Genomic DNA, 21,073 nt, shown 5'->3' with positions numbered 1-21,073 from the left:
AGTAAAAAGAAAGAATTAGCACAAAATAACTGAATAGCACACAGCCTTATTGTAGATCATATTGTTCTACTTTTTGGATCGTTCTTCAAAATTTGGTACCTACATCGACATACTAACAAGATTATTAAAAAAATACTGCCACACAGGTTCTTTTCCATACAAACTTTAATATCCTGACAACAAAGTATATGGGTTGATGATGGGATGATGCCTTAATAAAAGGCAATGAAGAGTCGATGATTTCTGTCAGACAAGCATTTGCAGCAGGCAGCTGCAGCCTTCCTCATGCAGCAGAACATTGTATTTTACCAAATGGTTTTCTTCAACCTGGCGCATCAGAGACATGTTTGCCTCAATGGTCACACTGATTTTTCCTGATTCTGGAGTGTACAGCATTCAAACGGAAACTATTTCATCACCCTTTATAGCTATAAAATTTATTGCACTATTGACGAAACCTTATTCCTTATGAATCAATATATCAGATTTCAATTTATGTACTTCTCTTACTATACTGAACCTTTATACCATATTTATTTTTATTTATTTATTTACGCATCTAGTTCCAGAGGACCAAATTGAGGAGCAAATCTCCAAGGTCATGGAACATGCCAGTACATGACATTACAACATAACAGTATTAACAGATAAAATAAAATGTTTATGAACCCAAAAAAGTCAAGCCAAAAGTTTAAGTCTGTTTATGATGTGACTTATAATAAAAGCTTTTGTGCTTAAGATCATGCTTTTTCAATGCCATAAACACAAGTATGCCAGTTACTCAGTAGAAATTTATAGAAACTTCTTAACTCACACCTCAACAGAAGTAAATAATAAATGAAACAATGTCCAAGGTCTATGCATAAATGTAAATTGATTGACTGAATTTTTACTAAGACTGTTTATTTAAGATCCCACTAATATCACTATTTTATGCCACATCTCTTCTTTATTTGCACTGTCTACACTGCCAAGAGGACAACACATGGTTCGTACTTAGCTCAGTTAATAAAAATTATTTTTTAACTTTATTACAAGGCTTTTTTTCCTCCATGTTATTCAAACAGAAAATGCTAATACCATTTGCAAAAATAAAACAAGAAGGAAATGGCATAACCGTCAATGATATCCCTAAGATACACTGAAATAAATCACAATTTTTTCAGGGATAATCCTTCACTTCCCTCTGCTATATAATACATAAATGAAGTATAATATGATGATATGAGTGGTCTGTAATTTATACATCTATGATGCATGATTTTCAAGGACATTTCAGCATTATTTATATAGCTTATAAATAGGTAAAGCAACTATAAATGATGTACCACAAAGCATGGTGTGTGATCACTGTAATGGTCAAAATGGTTATCCAACTATGTGACATGTACTGGTATGAAATGAGTTTGTTGGTGAACTGTAGCACAAATTCTATCAATACAACTTGTGTATGAACAAAAGAACATTGCAAAATAGGGACTAATCAAATGAGGGTGTGTAGATGTTCAGACAGTGATTTCATATTTGGGAGGATGGAGTTTTCTATGTCCAGCCATACTGCGTTAGGTTTTCCATCCGTGGTTTTCCTACATCATTTCAGGCAAGGACTGGGATTATTCCTTTAGTAAGGCCATGGCCCACCACTCGTCTTAACCTCATAAAACATATATTCTGTGTTTATGTATATAGAGGTATTTATTTTTATTGTATTATGTTTACAAATCCTAGTTCCTTGTGAGATGATCCCTTGATAAATGAATGAATGAATGAAGGAATATTCCTAAGGCAAATTTTGCAACTTCACAAGAAAAGTAATTTACAACTCTTCACCTTTGGTAATGTTTTTGTGTGTGAAAACTATAGTTCTTGATCACAATTCTGCATTTATCTACAAATTATTTATAAATCACTGTAAGTAGCAATTCTACAGACAATGATATATGATAGGATAGATTGCAACTCACCACATAGAGGTGGCATTGAGTGGCCATCTTCTTTCAATGTACCTACCTGCCACTCAGTGCCTCCTCTATGTAGTCAGTAGCAAAGTATTTCATACTGCTGTATTCCAGCTCAGATTTTCCATTGTTTAGTTACACGAACAAATTTTATGTATAGCATAAAAGAAACTTATTTAATGCTACAGCTAAGCATTTTCCATTTCCGAATACATTCAGTTTACTATGTATGAATACACACATGAAATAAATTATGTGAAACAGGAAGCAAGGTTACTAATTGCAATATGTTGTGTAAGTTCCCTGTTATCTCTTATTACAATGTCACTGATTTCCAGTTAAGTTCCCTTGAGCTGGAAGATATTACAGCCTTTTGTATTTGTCTGCAGCTCACAATGCCCTGCAAACCAGATACTCTGTGGCAAAAGATATTATATGTGTGAACTAAAATTCGTTGTTACAACATTCAGAATTGACAAAGGAGAAAAAGAAGTTAACTCAGTCTCACCATCTGTGATCCATCAGCAACAAATTAACCTATTAAAGTTAATATGTTTTATCTATTACTGTAATATTTAATCTACATTAAATTTTATCATTGTTCATTTTGCTGAATTTGTACGTGGTGCACACAATTTAGCAATAGGAGAGTTAATTTTATTTATATTTTAAGAAAGAACCACTGATATTACTTACTTCATGAAAAACATTAAGTTAATATTTTCACTGTGTTAGCACACTGAGGAACATAATGATAAATAAACTTCAAATGAAAGTTTAAGTTACCAGACACATGGCCCACAATACAGTTCACAAAATATTGCTGATTCTCAATTATAAAATGAAGAAAAAATTAAAGACCAAGGAACTAACCTTGCCAAATTCAATGGCTGCACCAAACTGAAGTCCCTCTATTTGCTCTACAATTGGTTTTGAAAATTCAATAACTCCTTCATAAATCACATCAGTGATTTTAGTAACAAACTTTCCAACATCTGTAATTATGAGAAATAAATTATAAATCACACAAAACATAAAAGAGATTCCATTTTACAAATCTATTACAAAATAACAGAATAAATCTGTTTTACAAAAGAAAGGGCAATGCAACACAGTAACATTTCCTGTTTGGATATTGTATACATTGTAAAATTCACTGAATATCTAAAACCCTTATGTAAGACTACTGATGAGGAATTCATAAGAGAAACAATAGTAGCTGGTAAAAATTCATGTCACTGCTGACTGGACATTAAAAACATGAACTACAATGGCATTAAAATTAGAACCCAGAATATCTGCAGATTGTAAATGTGTTTAGTATCCAGCTGTAATCAATTTCCAAGGCACAGAGAAGTGTGCCTCATCACTGAGAAAGAGCAATGTCCAACTACATTAGTGGCCTCTGGCTGAGGCCCATAAGCACAAAAACTTAACAACAAAAATATTGTGAGTTATTTTCATCCACACAAGGAACATAAGTATTGAGAGTAAGCATGCTGATATAATATGGTGTGAAATGACATGCTTATCTTAGAAATGTAGTTATACTCTTGCTATACTGCAGATTAAAGGAAACAAAACTAAAAATATTTACTCATTGTGATACACCTTAATGCTGATTTTAATTTCCAAATGACCTATGACCCTTCTTCAAAAACTAATTATATTTAGGTCTTATGACAGATCTGATGATGTGTTGAATGGGTGATGTGGGCAATACCTAAGTGCTGAATACACTTGTCATATGGCTCCTCAGTGTCTACATATATGCACCTGTTAGAAAAAATATATAATTGTTACTATTTTCTTTTGTTCACCTCTGTAACTGAGATGTTAGTGATGTGATGGGCATGCAGAGGACCTGGGTTCAATCCCCAGTATTGTCAGTGATTTTTCTTTGGTGGCGAGATTGTAACATGGTGCACTCAGCCTTGTGAGGCTGACTGAGGAGCCATCTGAATTAGAAGTACAGACATCAAGCTCTAGAAAGGTGACAACAAAATGGTTACCACAAACGACCACATACAGTAACCACATATCATATGACAGAGGACGAAATGGTGAGAAGGTGGCATCATGTGACCCTCCAGGCCTGTTTAAGGAGTTATCTTGTTTTATTATTATTATTATTATTATTATTATTATTATTATTATTATTATTATTTTCTTTTAGACATGTTTTGCAATAAACACTTGTCTTATTATTCTATTTTTAATATGATTTCTAGATACATCAAAATATTCTTTCTTGGTAAACTAGAATGATTTTGTCAAGCAAATATTGGTATTCAGTACTTGATTTTCCATTTGTTGAGAATATATTAATAAAATTCAAATAAAGGTTAAAATAATCAGAAAGCAACACATTCTTAATGAGAAAAACTCTAAAATTAAAATGTTATAGTGGTATATTCTTCTCTTCGAATACAAATTTGCAGTCTTACCATTTGCCAAGTCAGCAAGTAAGGACAGGTATTCTCTAATATCTGCTTCGTTCTTCTTGAGAATTTCAGCAACTGAAGAAAGAATATCCACTACGGTCTGGGCAAGTGTCTGTGTTGTTTCAACAATCCCTTCTACTAGCTGATTATATGCCTCTTGTAATGCAGGTAGTGATTTCTTCAGAGCATCAAGGATGGATTCTGCCAACTCATTAAATGTTTTCAGTAGTGCATCAATAGTAACAATAATGCCATTGACAAGAGTTGTTACAACTTCAGTGGCATCACCAATTATTTCTTTCCTGTAAAAAGAAAAAGAATACTACCTGAGTAAACGTGTAGTAGATGCATTTGCATGATTTTTATGTTTAATTTTTGCACTTACATGGAATAATAGGAATTAGAAAAATGTTCTTTCGGAAGTGGTTACTTATTTACAGTAAAATCTTTATTTACATTTATTTCTCAAAACCTAAGAAAAATGTTAACAACACTTGACTTTATGATTACTCAAACTGACGCAAGAAAATTATCTTGCCTTCTTCTCTTCCTCCTCACGCATTTCCCACTGTTCTACAACACTGTGAGCATACGTACCAGTTTTCGGATATCTCCTTAAGAACTTTGTCATTCGTAATTTCATTCTTCAAAGCATTTAACTGAGTTTCATAAGTGTTTACAAAACGTCCAAAATTTGGTAGACCACCTTTTAGTGACTCTGTCAGTCTAGTGACCTCCTTGGTTATTTCATTTCCTGCTTCCTGAGAAATTTCTTTTGCCTTATTTAAAACTTCTTTAATGTCATTTTTATGTGGCTCCTGGAAGCACATAAACAGGGTCAGGATAAAGCTTTAATGATAATCAGATACTGTGTTAATGACTTCCAAGCAACATAATTCTTACCAGTACAGACTGAATATTTTCTACAGACCACCTGAATTCAGGTTTGCGATTATCTTTTCTGGCTGAGAGGAAGGTATAGAAGAGTTCTTTCTTCCCTGATTCTGAAATGTAATCGGCTTCCACATGAACACCATCTGATAAATCTGCAATCAGTTCCAGCTTCTTATTTGGTGTACCTATAAAATGTAAATGAAGAACTGTCATAGTTTAAAAATCTTATTTACTCAACAAAGAAAAGTCAGGTATACCATAAAACTGCAAAGTAGTCCATCAGTTTCAAGAAAAGCTTTCAAATATTACATTGACAATGAAACTTGTTTGATTTATTAGGCAGTGCATATTCATTTTAGATTCTGTCATTACTACTAGAAGACTTGATTATAACTCCACAAGGCTTGGTTTCCACAAAACATTTCAAAGATCATATGTTTTGAGAACAACACTCTCTTTTCTTCCTTACACCTGTGGTGTTGAGAATTGTGTATGTTCTCATCAAATTTTGCTCTAATGTGTGACAAGGTCCAAGCAAATTGTGGAAACTTAAAACAACTATGCTCTGTAAATGAGAATGGTGTCTTCACATAATGTAAAGGGCAAAATCCTTAGTAAAATTTTATCCTGAAGATTTCAATTTAAATGATGCACTTTACATCAGTCTGAATAAATCTTAATCCAGGTGTCAGCAGAAATGTCGCTAATAAAACCTAATTAGCCTAATCATTATCTGACAATAACTGTGTCTTTTTACAATTGTGGCAGGAATTAAATTGTAAAGAAATATGTTTCTGTATATGTATTTATTAATCCTTGTTAAGGTCATAAGATATGCAGCATATTAACTTTCGTATGTATCACTGTTTTTCCCTTACCTTCAGAACTAACAGTGCCTTTGACAACTGGGAAGCCTTTGTTTTCACCTTCAAAATGAATCACTGATGTAGGGAGGCCAATGATATGTACAGATGCATCAACAGCAGCATGTTTGTTACTTCTTTTTGTGCTTGCATCAATATGAAGGAGATGATGATTGGGAACCTTTGCCTGAAATTTTAAAATAATAAATAACTTACAATATGTTTATATCTATTGACAACACATGCCTTTCTATTTTAGACTCACTCAATAAATATGTCCATTAGCTTAGCCTAATCAAATAAAATTAAATAACTTTGTTTTTTTTTGTGCAAAATGGTGTTTTCAATACATGCACATATGTGCAATTAGGTTCAGGCAGTGTTAATACATAATAAAACTTTATTCATGATCATTTCATAATATTAAAAAGTTAGTATATGACTCACTGTAAAGATGAGACATTGAGCTGCAGACAGGCAAAACAAAAAGGCTATTACATGTAAGTCAACAACTTAGTGTACTCACAGTCGTATATATGTGGACACTTTTTTCACAATAGTTAGTACTTGGGACAGTAAGCACATCATTTCAGATAATATATCTTTAACAGAACATCAAGCTATTTAAATAACAATACACCTTTTGGGTATCCCCAATAAGAGGATAACTTTAAATGATAGTGAATACAACACCATTCATACTTCTACATAAATTCTCTGCAAGACACTAAATGGTGCGTGGCAGAGGTTACCTTGTAGCACTACTAGTCATACCCTTTCCTTTCCTCACACATGCAGTAAATAGTAAAATGTCCCAATGCAAGAGTTTATCTGGCTCAATTCATTACAAAGAACTGTCTAGATTTTTTGTATGAATTTAAAACCTTTACAGTCTGTTTCTGAAATAAAATTTCAGTGATGCTAGTCCTGGGACATTTATTCCACTGCTATAACCCTGTAAGCAACCCTGGATACACGTCACTGCACAGGGCCACCAGTGTGCTACACTTCAAATAGTCTATCAACAGCAGTTGTCCACGGGTGAGCCACCAGTGGCTGCCTTTGGTGGGTCACAAGACTAGTGCACACAGCATGATATCTGACATGCCACCTACCAGAGCTCTCCTCTATATAAAGTTAGTGCAGCCGGTGCTCATCCTCAGATTGCAGCATACTGCTTATTGCTGTCTCAAATGATCTGCAGTACTTCAATGAACAGGGTGATCTTCATTTATCTGGTGTTAAAATATGTCAAACCACATTGTTCTAAACGAGCAGACCAACTGTTTGCAAGCTTTTGGTTGCATTAGTTGCTCTGTATTCTCAAGTACAGGTTTACAGTGCTTCTTGAAGTTGAAAACATACAAAATGAGCAGTGCTGTGTGTTCAAATACTGGTAGGTTGATAATTTCACAAATATTTTTTTCATAAACTTAAATTTATACCTCCACATTATCTCCATTGAGCTCAATGAATTTGGTTTAACAAGACCCCAGCTTCTTTTTATTCCTTCACAATTTTTTTCAACCATCACACTAATATAAAGTAAAGATAATACCTCCATTTCATAGTTCTTTTTTCCAGATTGTTTACTTTTGTTGTATCAATGGCCAACATGCAAGCAGGAGCATTGCCATGGTTGAAGAGAATATTTTTACACTCTAATATTAGTCACTTCTGCTCTGTGCTTTATTATTTTTCTTGAACACACAAATTTCCAATTATTCCTATTAATGGCAAGCACTGTACAAAAATTCACAAGTTAAGCAGACAAAAATATGTAGGCTAATTCGAACAACAGAGAGCTCAATGATGTGTCTTTGTTATCAATGTAATATACTGAGGTTCTCATCTCAAGTTATTGCTTTCAGAAAAGAACCAGCTTACACAGCCAGTAAAGGAGCACAGAGTCTAGTCATTCTAAAGCATTGTACAAAATGTAATTTGTAAGTATGATAATGACTGCTTAAGGTTAAAGTCCTGGTAAAGACCAAAAATATCCTACTACCATAATTAAAACCAGAAAATTTTAGTCGTGTGAACTATAAAGTAAAATTATATTACAACACTTTTGATTATATTTGACAGAATGCTGAAAAACTTACATGCACAAGCAACTTCTCACTTGAAGCTTCAAACTGAAATTCAGACTCTTTTATTCGTTTGTCTTTCTTGTACTTCAACACAGAGTGCAAAGTAACTGATTTAGTAAGAATTGTTGCTTCACCTCTGCCAGTTACATCCAACTCATGGCCCTATTAACAAAAAATTAATTATAACATACAAAAAACACAAGTTGAAAATGTTTTTATAATGTGTAGGCAAAAGCTGAATATAAAAATCAAACCTTGCTTTTGACATCAAATGAACTCAGTAGTTTTAATCCATCATTCTGCTTTTGTTTCACAATATGAGATGAAATGGAGATTTTTTGATTCCTTTGTTTAAATATATCAACTTCCAAATTACTGTCGAAAAGTTTATCTTCAGATCCTAGCTGAATATAGCCTTTCACTGTAAGGTCCTGTAAATATAAACATACACATATTATGTTATATATTATATACCAGAATCACTGTGTATAACATTGGGTAGTCATATAACTTAGTTGTAGATGAGGCAAATGGCAAGCTTTACTGCTAATAAGACTGTGAAACTGTAAATAATTTATGAAGGCAACTAGATAAAAAAAAGACTATGAGTGTCTTTCTGGAATATTGCTCCTTGTAGAACTGCCACTGTTCTGAATTAAGGCATGATAATGTGTAGATAATTAGGAGAGACATGCCACTGGCCACTGGTTTTCATTTCTCAAAAACCTTTTCTCTAAATACTCCTAACAGGTTGAGCTGTCATACACCTAAAGTAATTTGATGGATATCTCAATACTGTGCAAACATCTTATCAGTTTTGGCTTGTGCGCTTACACAACATTTTAGCTTAACTATTTCTGTACATCTTTCATCAATACCTACATGATGTTGCTTCAGACTAATGTCATGCAGACGAAAGTTGGATGAAAAATATAGGAGAACTGTGATCCTGGAAAGTAATGCAAACTATTCTGGAGGGTAACGCAAGATTGCTTGTCTACACTGTGTATCATCATTTGATTGATACAGTTTTTCTTTATTCACAAGGGAAACTCCCCATCACACCCCCCTTAGGTTTAGTTGTAAGATAGCTCAGTGGACAGCCCATCAAAAACTGAACACAAATCAAGCACGAAAAAAGAAAGAAGGTGCACTGTAGAAAAAAATAACATAAAAAATAGAAACAGTGAATAGTCCAACTTAACAAGTGCAATATTGACCGAACATTAACTGCTGCGGCATCATGGTTAAGTGGTCATGGTGTTAGACTGCAAAGCGGATGAGCTGTGTTCAAAACTCCCTTGTGGTATTTATTTTTATTTTTTTCCCAACATTATGAACTGTCCATCCCATCAATGAAATTTTTGTTCTCTTTCTGCAGACTTGGCAGTTGTCATGCTATACAATGGTTATAGAACTCTAAACATGACGTACAGTGAGAGCACGCGAGATACCAGATACACGTCACACAGAATGCAAACAACAAATAAACGGGTGTGAACTATGTTACAACAAAGGAATTCAAGAGTCAAAACTTCCAAAACAGAATGCAATTTTAAAATGTTAAAAACATATGTTTTGACAGAACACAGAGAAACTATGATTGTGAAACTGTTGCATTCATTTGTTGCAGCTTATGTGACAAACTATTATGTTTTCATCATTTCCTTGGGAGTGATCACATTCACATTCATATGAACACCTAAATCGGGCAAAGAGGCATATCTCACTCACTAACAAGGCATACAAATTAGGTGCATCAATAAGATATTCCTATCATATGACACATGTAACATCACTAATGCCATGTATGACACACCAGATGTGTTTTTCGGTGAAGGATTTGGCTGACTTCTTGCCTTGTCATCAAACGTTTGCAGTTCCCATTTGAAAGCCACTTCCTTTTGGCTGCTAATAGAGTAGTTGTGCAGAATCAACTGTCATTATAGGTCCCTTCCTTCCACCTTGCGGTTGCTGTTGCATTGCACCAAAACAAATACACAAATTTGAATACAATGAATAGCAAAAAAGAAAGAAAAAAAAGGGCACAAAGGAAGTTTGACCACAGCTCCCCCGCTTGGTAATCCAACACCCTGACCACTTAACCATGATGCTGTCACTCTATCTGGCTGCTCTATATTGAACTTCTTGTCCTTGGACCATTCATTGTTTCTATTTTGCTTCTCTTCATAGTTCATTACAACTTCTTCCTGTTTTCATGCTTGATCTGTGTTCAGTTTTTGATGGGCTGTCCACTGGGTTCTCTTACCACTAAATCTGAGAGAGGTGCAATGGGGAGTTTCCCTCGTCAGATGGGAAAATCCTATTAATTACCTCCTGGTGAATTCCACAATATTTGTAGTATTATATCAGTGCTGAATAATACTGGCAAAACCAGTCACACTAATGTGAGCTTCAAATATCTGAACTATTAGTGTCAAACAGAAGACAATATAATATTTAGAATTTATTTACATCATTTCACTTACCTTTTCTAGATTTGGATGTGTGAACCTCAGCTGACCTACATATTTATCTGTACCTTTGTCTTCAACTTCTTCTAATAATAGAATTAATGATGAGAAAGAATTAGGAAGACGAGTTTTGTCTAGCCACACACTTGCACTGATTTGCTGTTTCCAGTGATTGGGTTTGACATCTGGTGCTACTTTGACCTCAGCAGCAATTACACGGCTTGGAAGTGTCACAGTGAAACCTGATGATTGTAATAAAGAAAATCTCATATTCTACATGAACAGGATATACAGAGTGGAGACATAGATTCTGGAGAAAATGAGTTCAAAATTAGTTGTCTATTAAAGATTACAAACATCATTTGCATTTCTAGAATACTTGTTAGCATTATAAAATATGCTTTCATTTTTTACACTTTTTCTGCAGTTCAACATGGCAAACAGCCTATTTTATGAAGAAATATCCTGCAATTAGCTTACGCAGTACACAAAAGAAAGATATTTGTAACACCTCTTTTGAGAGTCAGAGATCATAATCACTACCTCAACAATATTTTTTAGTGCATCACTTTATGAATGAGAAAGTTTTGCAACCATTCCATTACATATTATTTATGGAAATTTAAGTGGCACATCTTGATACATACCACCTCCTGTTTCCTTTACATATGCCTTATACTTGTATGTCGTGTCTCCATTATGACTTAAGGTCAGTGAAACTTGTTCGTCTATAAACCAGAAATTTCTTCTTACAGTCTCTGAAGTAAGTGCTACACCTGTGTCCACACCAACGCTCTTCAGATCTACTAAAAACACTAAATCATGAGTTGTTTCCTTTGCATCTGTGAAGGAAGTCAGAAAAAATAAATAAATTTCACTAAGCAAGTTGAATATCTACTTATAAAGTATTACTTATTGAAACAAAATGTGCTTGCACTACTACTGACAAATGTATATGCTTAACAGAATGAAATAGGGGCAGTACTCAATATTGAACTTGCAACATACAAAAACTGTAATAACAGAAGTATTTGAACACAGTGGTGTTATCTGACAGTGCATTTCTGTGGCGATCGAAAATAATTGGATGGAATATAAATGCCACTACAAGTAAAAGCAATCATTCATCTTATGCATAAGAACTGTCGAACAACAGATGGGCACATAGGTATGGTGTTGAATGTAATTAAAACATCATTCCTTTCCCTGTAACTGCTGTGTGTGGTTCTATCAGTTACAGCATCACAGGGAAAATTTTCTCTGTGTGTGTGTGTAACATATATATATATATAGGGTGCATTATTTCATTGATATTATTGTTTATCTGAAAATGAGATAGACAAGCTAACTAGCTGGATACATGCAAAAGTTGGTTTTGATGATGCAATACAAATTCAATTATTTTGGAAGTCTTCTACACATGTCTATTATGTATATGCTGCATTCATGATTATGAATAATGATATGTTGTGGGAGACAGTTATGGAGCAACTCTGAAGTTGTCATTTAGATATGGGAAGATTACTTTTCTACAAAACAGAATCAATGAAGAGTATATTTAGTTTTCTTACCAGACACTGACACTTTTGACTGAATCTCAATAACAGCACAATTAGGTTTTCCTTCAGAACACTGTCTTCCTAAGGCATGGAATTCTTTGTTTGAAACTTTCAGTTTGTTGTGCAGTGAACCGCGGCCCGCAACTTCAAATTCAAGATTATACTACAAAGGAAAAATAACATATTAATGTTTGAAAGTTCTTTTAAGAAATACAAAATTATAAAAGTATCAAACACAAATAAACATTCATTCAAAGACTGTAATTATGATACTCCAGTGCATGGTTTCAGAAATAAAATAACCAAAACTAATTACTGCTTTTCAAACTTTCAGGACCACTGAGTGTATCAACACACAGGAACCTTACCAACACAAAGTTATACTTTAATTTTGTCATTTCCTGTCCCTAAAATTACTTTTGTAATCAAACTTGTCAATATCCTTCTTTCTGGTCTATGCACTTAAAGAAGTAAACCCTATTCAAATGCAGGATCGCTTAACTACAAGTAGCTTTCCTATGCCATTAGATCTATGACAATTTGCATTTATTCACTAATCTTACTGATTCCTAAAATTATACCTCATTGTTGTCCCATATTTTCCCTTACACATACCAATGCAGCGTCTCCCATATGAGCCACTACCAGAAAGTATATATAAAATCAATTACTATAACTATCAATTGTTTCTAAACTGAATCCCATACTGCAAAGTGCTATTTTCACAGTTGGAGGGAAATCTGTTAACCATCAATACATTCTTCACATCATGTTTGTAAATTTCTGTTATAGTCTTGAACCTGTTTTCTCTCCTTTCCATAATAATTTGATCGGTACAATAATAACGTGAAGCACATGCCAATGAACACCCACCTACTTCAGAATATGGCCCTGGTAACAACTCCACATAATTTTGATAACACTGTCAATTTGTATTAGATTAAATATAAGTTCTCTTTACCAAGCAATCTGGATTTGTCCACCAAGAAATTGTTCAATAGAATTAAAAAGTGTGCACTAGTAAATATTCTGTATAGACAACATGAAAGATCATGTCACAAGTTGTTTGGAGTTACCTTGTTATCACAATTCTGTCTCTACATAAGAGTTATGGTCATGTAGAGCTACATAAAGGGAAAATACGCCTGTGCATACTTAGTCACATTTGCACAGGCTATATATTACTTCCAAACCTAGTAGGAGTTGTTAGAAGACAAAAGACAATGAGTCTGTAAGTTTTCCACCAGATCACTACTATATTTAGCACTTTAACAGCAATCATGATGTGAGTAGCATTGTAATAGTAGTTACATAAGGGAATGTTGGTTTTTAGAACTGATAGTGAAGTAGTTGTGACATATTAATTAGTCACTTTTATGAAACATTTAAGTGTTTGTTATTTCAGTATGTCATTTCTGTTACCATAGGTTGTTGGTAGAAAATGTTAATTATTTGTATACTGTCAGCACTGCATGAGAAAACGAGAGCTTGTTCCGGCAACACAGTTACTCTCTCCACAGCAATCCAAATGATAGGTGTGGCTTGTGTACTCTGCTCTCCAGTATACTACTGAGTTAAAGCAGCAGGCAAAAGTGCACAAATTATGCAAGGCTAAGGTGAGTAGTTCTTGGTCCAACAGTTAATCACTGTCTCTTAGAAACAATCATATTGGTCCAGTGCACTTTGGTTATCTAAACCTAAAAGTTAGATCTTCAAGATCTGAAAGAACACTTGCTACAGTTGACATTATCTCTGTTGGATTAATAATTTCCTTGGGGCACAGATTTATGAAAATGTGGGAATAATTGGAAGCACAAGGGTGCCAAATCTTGTGAGTGCTGTGGATGAATCAAAAATTCATATTTAACTATCCCTCAAGATTTAATTTTACCAAACATCTTTGTTGAGATATGCTCTGCTCTGAAGAATTTTTTCCCTTTCATAATCCAGATGTCTTCACACAATTTTGTCATAGAGTTTATCCATAAAAATTTTACAGTATTCACCAGTTGTTCTACACGATCCAAGGCAATCAATAATAAAAATTTATTTTGCATCAAAGCAAACACTACACATAACCTTTCTAATAGATGAGACTGACTTCACCTATTTTGGAACAGAGCAATTAACCCACTGCTTTCAATGCAAACTGCTGTTTCATTTCTGGTGTTAAATGTGAATCATGTCTTATCCACAGTAGTAAAGCTGTGTAATGAAACAGTTCTTTTTCAATTTGTTCTAACATGGTTGATAAATTTGTTTATGCATTTGTATTTGGTCAGCACTGAACAAATGTGGCACACATCTTGGATAGAGGTTGTTCATAGTTAATTCTCCATGTAAAATGTACAGTGCTCTTTTTTCTGATATGTCTGTGGCATCAGCTATTTCATATGCTTTAAACCATCTCATACGAAATTTTGGAATTGCTGTTTCCATCTGAGTTGCATCTTGGATACATCCTTCAGATGGATAAGCTGCAAAAAGACACAGCCACTCAACTATCCATTTCTTGACTGTTTAATGGGTGACTCCATATAAACACTTATAAAATTTGAATGGATTTCTGTTGATAATAAACCACCCAAAATTCAGAATTGTTTACACTAAATACACAACTACCTTAAAATCCATTTAAAAACAGATACATAATGGGTCAACTTGACACTTCACTCTTTTCCTGTTCAATATGTACCATCATAATAAAAGCAAAATTTCATTATCGCCACATTAGTTCATTGCATCAATTTTTTAACATACTGTAAAATGTTAATTTTATATTTATTATATTAATTTGCAGAATTTTGCTGTGCACACGCTGTATGGTATTATGACAATTCCTATATCATGTATGTGATGCAAAGGATTTTAATGAACTAAACTAAACATCAACATATATGTCCCATGTCATGAGTTTTTCATGTTGCCCTGGTATAGTAATAATATATTCTATTAAACAGTTATAAAGTCCTGTTGGTTGTTATCTTTGATTTCATTCCTTTCTTCTTCTTTTGCATAGGCCTCTTCCTCCATTTCCCAGCCTTATAATAAGTACGAATAAAATCAGCTGACCTTTGTTATAGTTTCATTGCAGATAAAAATAATCACTCCTGTCTGATACATAGTTCTCATGTGGTATTTATAAGTTTTGTATAACTTTTTTATGTAGAGAGCTAGCCTCCTAGGGCAAAAAATCTTTTCTATTTTTTCAAATTGTACAGATCTATTTTTAATATAGTTTTAATGGTTAATCTCCACAAAACAACTGGTAACAACAGTGTAGATACTCCTGTGTTCTCCACTCTTTACAAGATAGCTTGGACTTTATTTACTAGCGTATCAGTCCCACAGATGTGAAATGTGAATTCAGTAAAGTATATCTATCTTTCTTATTAACTGTTTGATAATTATTCTTGTATAACTACTGTATGCAGGTAATCTGTAGGTTCTGGATCACATTCCTATTCAATCTGAAAATGTTCTCATTTCCCTCAATTTGCTCCTCTCTTTTTCTGGTGAAGGAATTGCAAGTTCCTTATGGTCATGAATTTGTTGCCTTTTACTTTATAGCTTTTTCCAGTTGGTAAGTTTAAGTTGATACACTCTTAATAGTTATTTTAAAATAAGATGTTGCAAAAATATATACCGAGTTTATAAAAGTAACAAACTGATGTGATAACTGTAGTTTACACAAGACAGGATAGCCTTAAACTTCCTGGCTTATTAATGAAGTATTACCTCTACACCAATTTCTTTATCACTTTCCTGAAGGAGATTCTGTCTTGAAGAACGGAAATTAAAATTATGACCTTTGTCTCCAATTCTAACTTGGCCATTTCCACTATATGAAATTTTATTGTTCTCTGCCTTGCTGTGGAAATTTGTACTGAAACAGAATAAAACTTTGAAAATTATCTTTACAACAATGTATTAACAACTAATATTAGGAAAATTACTGCTACATGAGCTACTTCACTTTATCTCGATTGTTTGGCTGTAATCAGAGAATGACAGGACTGGAGAACAGTACACTGTCAATTTTTTCCTATTCTGAATTCAGACTGACAATTATGTTTAATTTTCATCTTGTACATGGATTGGATGAAAAGTAGTAGCAACATTGCTATGATTCATAATAGACTTGACTGACAGACATTCACCATATTACATGCCCTCTCTATAATTGCACCACACCTAGACCACTTTCCCCATTGCATATGGAAGGCGGCGTACACCATCAGCATGTCAATCTTTGTTGATGTCGCGCAAGGACTGCACTACGGCACACATGATGTCTTCTCTTGTGTTGTAGCATGTGTCACAGAGAGACTCCATGATTTTGGCAAACAGGTCATAATCAATGAACTCATATTGGGTGAATATGGTGAATGTTCCAGTATCTCCCACCACCACATACTCAGGAGCTCCTGCATCAGGTTCACCATGTGTCATCCTGCATTGTCATGAATTATGACAAGATGCAGTGCCAGAAGATGCCATCGCCATCCTGCATCGGGTTCACCATGTGTAATCGTGCATTTCCGTGAATTATGGTGGGATGCAGGGCCAGAAGATGCCATCGCCATCTTCTTAGTACAGGACAAAGGTGATGTCACAAGAAATTGTAGTAGTAGGCTATGGTGCCCATCTGTTAAGATGCTTGAACTGGCATCCCAAACTTTCAGACAGTGCACAAAGCAACAGACTTAAAATACCACTGGCATTACTCACTGCACTCCTTCATCTGACATTATGCTATCAGCTACAGACTACTATTTGACACGCACATTTCACATTACAATATTGTTGCCACTGCTCTTTATCCAAATGTACTATGTGCACCAAAAGCATAAACAAGCATTAGCTACAAATGTTACAAATCACATTTTTGTGAGGAAGTGAAAGATCACACAATATAGCTCAGTGAAACTAAGACCATATATAGAAAGAACTGCTACAGTACAGTACTGGACAATACAGAAGGTAACTGAAAGAAATATTCAATGAGATACACAAAAATGACATTTTTATTCAAGGAAAATAATTATACTTAGGTCACAAGGATTTGTGATGACCCATCGACATTACAAAAGGTGGGACATGGTTCGTAAGAGGGTGAATGATCACCATGGATGGCAGTGCATGCTCCAGGACGTGGTCCCATGGTGGCCAAAAGATTACTAATGAGTTTTTTCAATAGGGCATTCCATTCCTCTAAGAGTGATTGACAATTGCTGGATAGTGCATGCGGATGTACCACAGTGTGTCTCCCCAAGACATCCCACACGTTGTTTGATGAAATTTAAAGCTGGGTAATAGGCAGCCCAGTCCACTGACTCATTCCAAGAGCTCTTCCAACTGTGCAGTTCAATGCGGTCCTGCATTGTCATCCATAAAAATGAAATCGGGGCCGAATGCACTCCTGAAAAGACGGGAGGTTTGGAGCACAGTGTGCATATGTGACCACTGAGTGTACCATGTTCAAAATTTGGAGGTCAGTACCCTCATGCAAATTTGAGACTCCCCATACCATAATAGCTGGACCAACAAAATGATCATGTTCGAGAACAGTGGATATAAGCTCACATGGTGAGAGATGGAAACACATAAAGCATCCATGAACTTTGTTGAATGTGATTGTCTTGGTGATCCAGGTGTTATGGTTTGGAGAGGCATGATGTTGCATGGGAATACTGACCTCAAAATCTTTGAAAATGGTACACTCATGAGTCAACATTATTGTGACACTGCATTCCTTCCGCATGTGTGTATTTTCAGTGGTGCATTAGCCCAGATTTAAATTTTATGTATGGTAATATGTGATCACATCGAAGAGTGCAGGTGAAAGAGCTCTTGGAATGAGAGGATATTCAACAAATGGACTGATTTGCCTGTTCCCCTGACTTAACTCCCATCAAGTCCATGGAGGATGCATTGGATAAAAGTAGTGCAGCATGTCCACATGCACCAAAGACCATCCAGCAGTTGTCAGCCTTGCAGATAAAAGACTAGAACTCCGTATCACAACAGCTCCCTACCAATCTTGTGGCCAGCATGTTGCAGACCATGCATTTCCATCTGTGGTTATAAAACTCATGTAAAAAAAAAAAAAAATTGAATGACTGCAGGGAGGACATTCATATTAACAGGATATATGCGTTAGTATGGTCTGCAGCAGTGATTAGCATTTGAAGCATGTCAGAGTCAACACCAATATTGTAAAATATGTTTGCGGCTCTCATGTTTGCTATTAACCAAAGGTAATGGATCAGTGTGACAGATGGGCAGGATGTCTCACAGACGTATGAGCAAACCATACAGTGAAATCAGTGAGTTTGAAAGGGGGTGCATTATTGGCATGAGAGAATGTGATGCATCCATCTAGGAAATTGCTGCTGTTGTGGGATAAAGTGTTTCGGCAGTAGAATGGGTGTGTGCCATAGAACACAAAGAGGTGGGTCAGGTTGCACCACTTAGACCATCGCCCGAGAAGATCGACACCTCATCTGAATGGCATTACAGTACAGATCTGTGTCCTTGTTGGCTCAGGCACAACAGTGAGACAGTGGAACATATCGTACACTATCAGGGGTGACAGTCCATCGCTGTTTATTATGGCATGGGTTATGTGAGCATTGTCCACTTCTCTGCCTACCTTTACAAATGTGCAGAAATATGTTAGACAGCAATGGTGTGTGGAAAATTGTCACTGAGGACAGGAATGACATCAGATAGTGTTTTTGGATAGATCCAGAATCTGTCTATTTAAAAATGACAGGGGGAGTGCCATCACAGTGACTTCATTTGGACAAGACAAGGCCTTATGGTGTGGGGTGATACTGGGTACAGCCACAAATCACAATTGGTCTGTGTTCAGTGTGATCTACATGAATCAATTCCTGCGATCTGTAGCCATACCCTTTCAGCACAACACCCCAGATGACATTTTTCAGTAAGACAATGCATGACCACATGTTACAGCATGAACACATGCCTTCTTTGTGTCACAGGATGTTGACCTTTTGCCCTGGGCCACCTGATCACCAGACTTGTCACCAATTGAAAATGTGTGAGATGTGGTGAAATGATGGGTGCAGTGCTGTGAGCCAATGCCAACCACCACAGATGAACTTTGGAACCAGAACCACCACAGATGAACTTTGGAACCAGGCAAGTGCAGCATGGGTGCCTATACCACAGAACACAATTCACACCTTATACGCATCAATGTCATCATGTATAGCCCAAGTTATCAAGGCCCATGACAGATTCCGTACCTACAAGGCAACAGGACATAATGCTGAAACAAGGTGACTGAAATGCTAATCATTTCTGAGTACATGTATATATCCGGAGAATATGAACATTCTCTCTTTAGTCATTCAAGTTGTTCTGTTTTTTGTGTACATGAGTGTACATCCTGCCATTTTTTTATGTTCAGGGGAGGATCATAAATCATGGTGATTTCAGTGCAATTGTTGTCCTTGAATAAATGTTTCATTTCTGTTTGTCTCACTGAGCATTTCTTTCTGTTACCTTCTGTACTATACTGTAGCAGTTCTTTCTATGTATGATCCAGGTTCATACAGTTATGTTACTTGGCAGTGACACATGTCAGAGAAGTTACTGCTTCAAGTTTTGCGAACTAGTGTATTAAAGAAATAATAAATGTAATAGGATGTTGAGTTCCCAAATGCAGTTTTTATTCACAGTGTCATCTTTGTACTTCTTGAGGTGAAAAGATGATAAAACTTTAAACTGTATTCACTGTAACTTGAACATGTCACAGGAATTACTCATGCATCAATTTTGTTTCCACACACAAATGCTCTCTCTCTCTCTCTCTCTCTCCCTCTCTCTCTCTCTCTCTCTCTCTCTCTTCATTAGCTACATTTTGTCATTTACTTCTGAGTATCACATACCTGCCAGAGAAAACAACTTTTTCTGCTGATTTTGCTGTAAAAACAATTCGTTTGCTGCCTTTTGCAGCTCTCTGGCCTGCTTCTAGGTGCCATTTGTTGAAATTAAACTTTGGAGAGTCGATGTCCAGTTTAAGATAGAAATCATCAATATCTAGCTTTATGTCACCATTGGCAGTCAGATATCCACCACCAAAAGAAACCCATTGCAGTTCAATAGCTCCATGTAACTCACTGTCACTTTTTCTCAGGAAGTCAACAAAGATTTTGGATGTTCCTGATGGTTGTACTGCAACTATGTCAATTATTGGAACACCTGGAGCAAATCCTAAGGATCCCTTAACATCAGTTTTCTTTTTATCTGCAATGACTGTCACTTCAAAATCAATTTTATCTGCTGGGTTGGCATTTTTCTGAAAATGTAATTGAAAACCACATTTACTAATAGAGTTTCTTTAGAAGTTAATAGTAACAAACAGCCCTTTTAATACTGGAACCACAAAAAGCTAAACTAGCCACTACAAATATATGCAAAATTTTCAAAAATGTATAGCCAAGGCCAACAGTCTCACACAGATTAACATAAAAAGCCTTATTTATAATATGAAGTAAATAGTAAAAATACGTTACTTTACCTCCACAGATAAAGCGACATCCAAGTTGCCAAATTTTTCTGTTGGTGATGTAGCTTTCAGATGCAAAATGTGTGGTTGATTATCTGGTGTAAACTCAATATCAGTGGACACTTTGGCTTCCTTATTGTTACCCCATTTAAAAGACAGGGACCCAGCCTTCTTATTATCTATAGTAAATAAATGAAAGCGAATTAGTGCATTCAATTAGTTTCACACATCAATAAAGAACATTTG

General features: G+C 35.2%; 1 protein-coding gene across 4 annotated transcripts in view; it reads right to left on the bottom strand.

The window, feature by feature from the left end:
• LOC126299565 (apolipophorins) overlaps nt 1–21,073 on the bottom strand; it is a 108,544-nt gene that overhangs the window by 18,361 nt on the left and 69,110 nt on the right. For all 4 annotated transcript variants that reach the window (XM_049991563.1, XM_049991562.1, XM_049991564.1 and 1 more), the window contains exons 30-42: nt 20,840–21,006; nt 20,208–20,617; nt 16,024–16,171; nt 12,298–12,448; nt 11,374–11,568; nt 10,742–10,968; nt 8,507–8,683; nt 8,265–8,414; nt 6,175–6,346; nt 5,306–5,481; nt 5,000–5,220; nt 4,406–4,704; nt 2,832–2,953 (exon numbers count right to left, since the gene is read on the bottom strand). In XM_049991563.1, coding sequence (XP_049847520.1) covers nt 2,832–2,953; nt 4,406–4,704; nt 5,000–5,220; nt 5,306–5,481; nt 6,175–6,346; nt 8,265–8,414; nt 8,507–8,683; nt 10,742–10,968; nt 11,374–11,568; nt 12,298–12,448; nt 16,024–16,171; nt 20,208–20,617; nt 20,840–21,006 — 2,615 coding nt within the window. The remainder of the gene's footprint in view (nt 1–2,831; nt 2,954–4,405; nt 4,705–4,999; nt 5,221–5,305; nt 5,482–6,174; nt 6,347–8,264; nt 8,415–8,506; nt 8,684–10,741; nt 10,969–11,373; nt 11,569–12,297; nt 12,449–16,023; nt 16,172–20,207; nt 20,618–20,839; nt 21,007–21,073) is intronic.

Source organism: Schistocerca gregaria, chromosome X, assembly GCF_023897955.1.
Source record: "Schistocerca gregaria isolate iqSchGreg1 chromosome X, iqSchGreg1.2, whole genome shotgun sequence".
In the NCBI taxonomy this organism is placed as follows: domain Eukaryota; kingdom Metazoa; phylum Arthropoda; class Insecta; order Orthoptera; family Acrididae; genus Schistocerca; species Schistocerca gregaria.
Note: the sequence above shows the minus strand (reverse complement) of the source record. Positions and strands in the feature narration are given on the sequence as shown.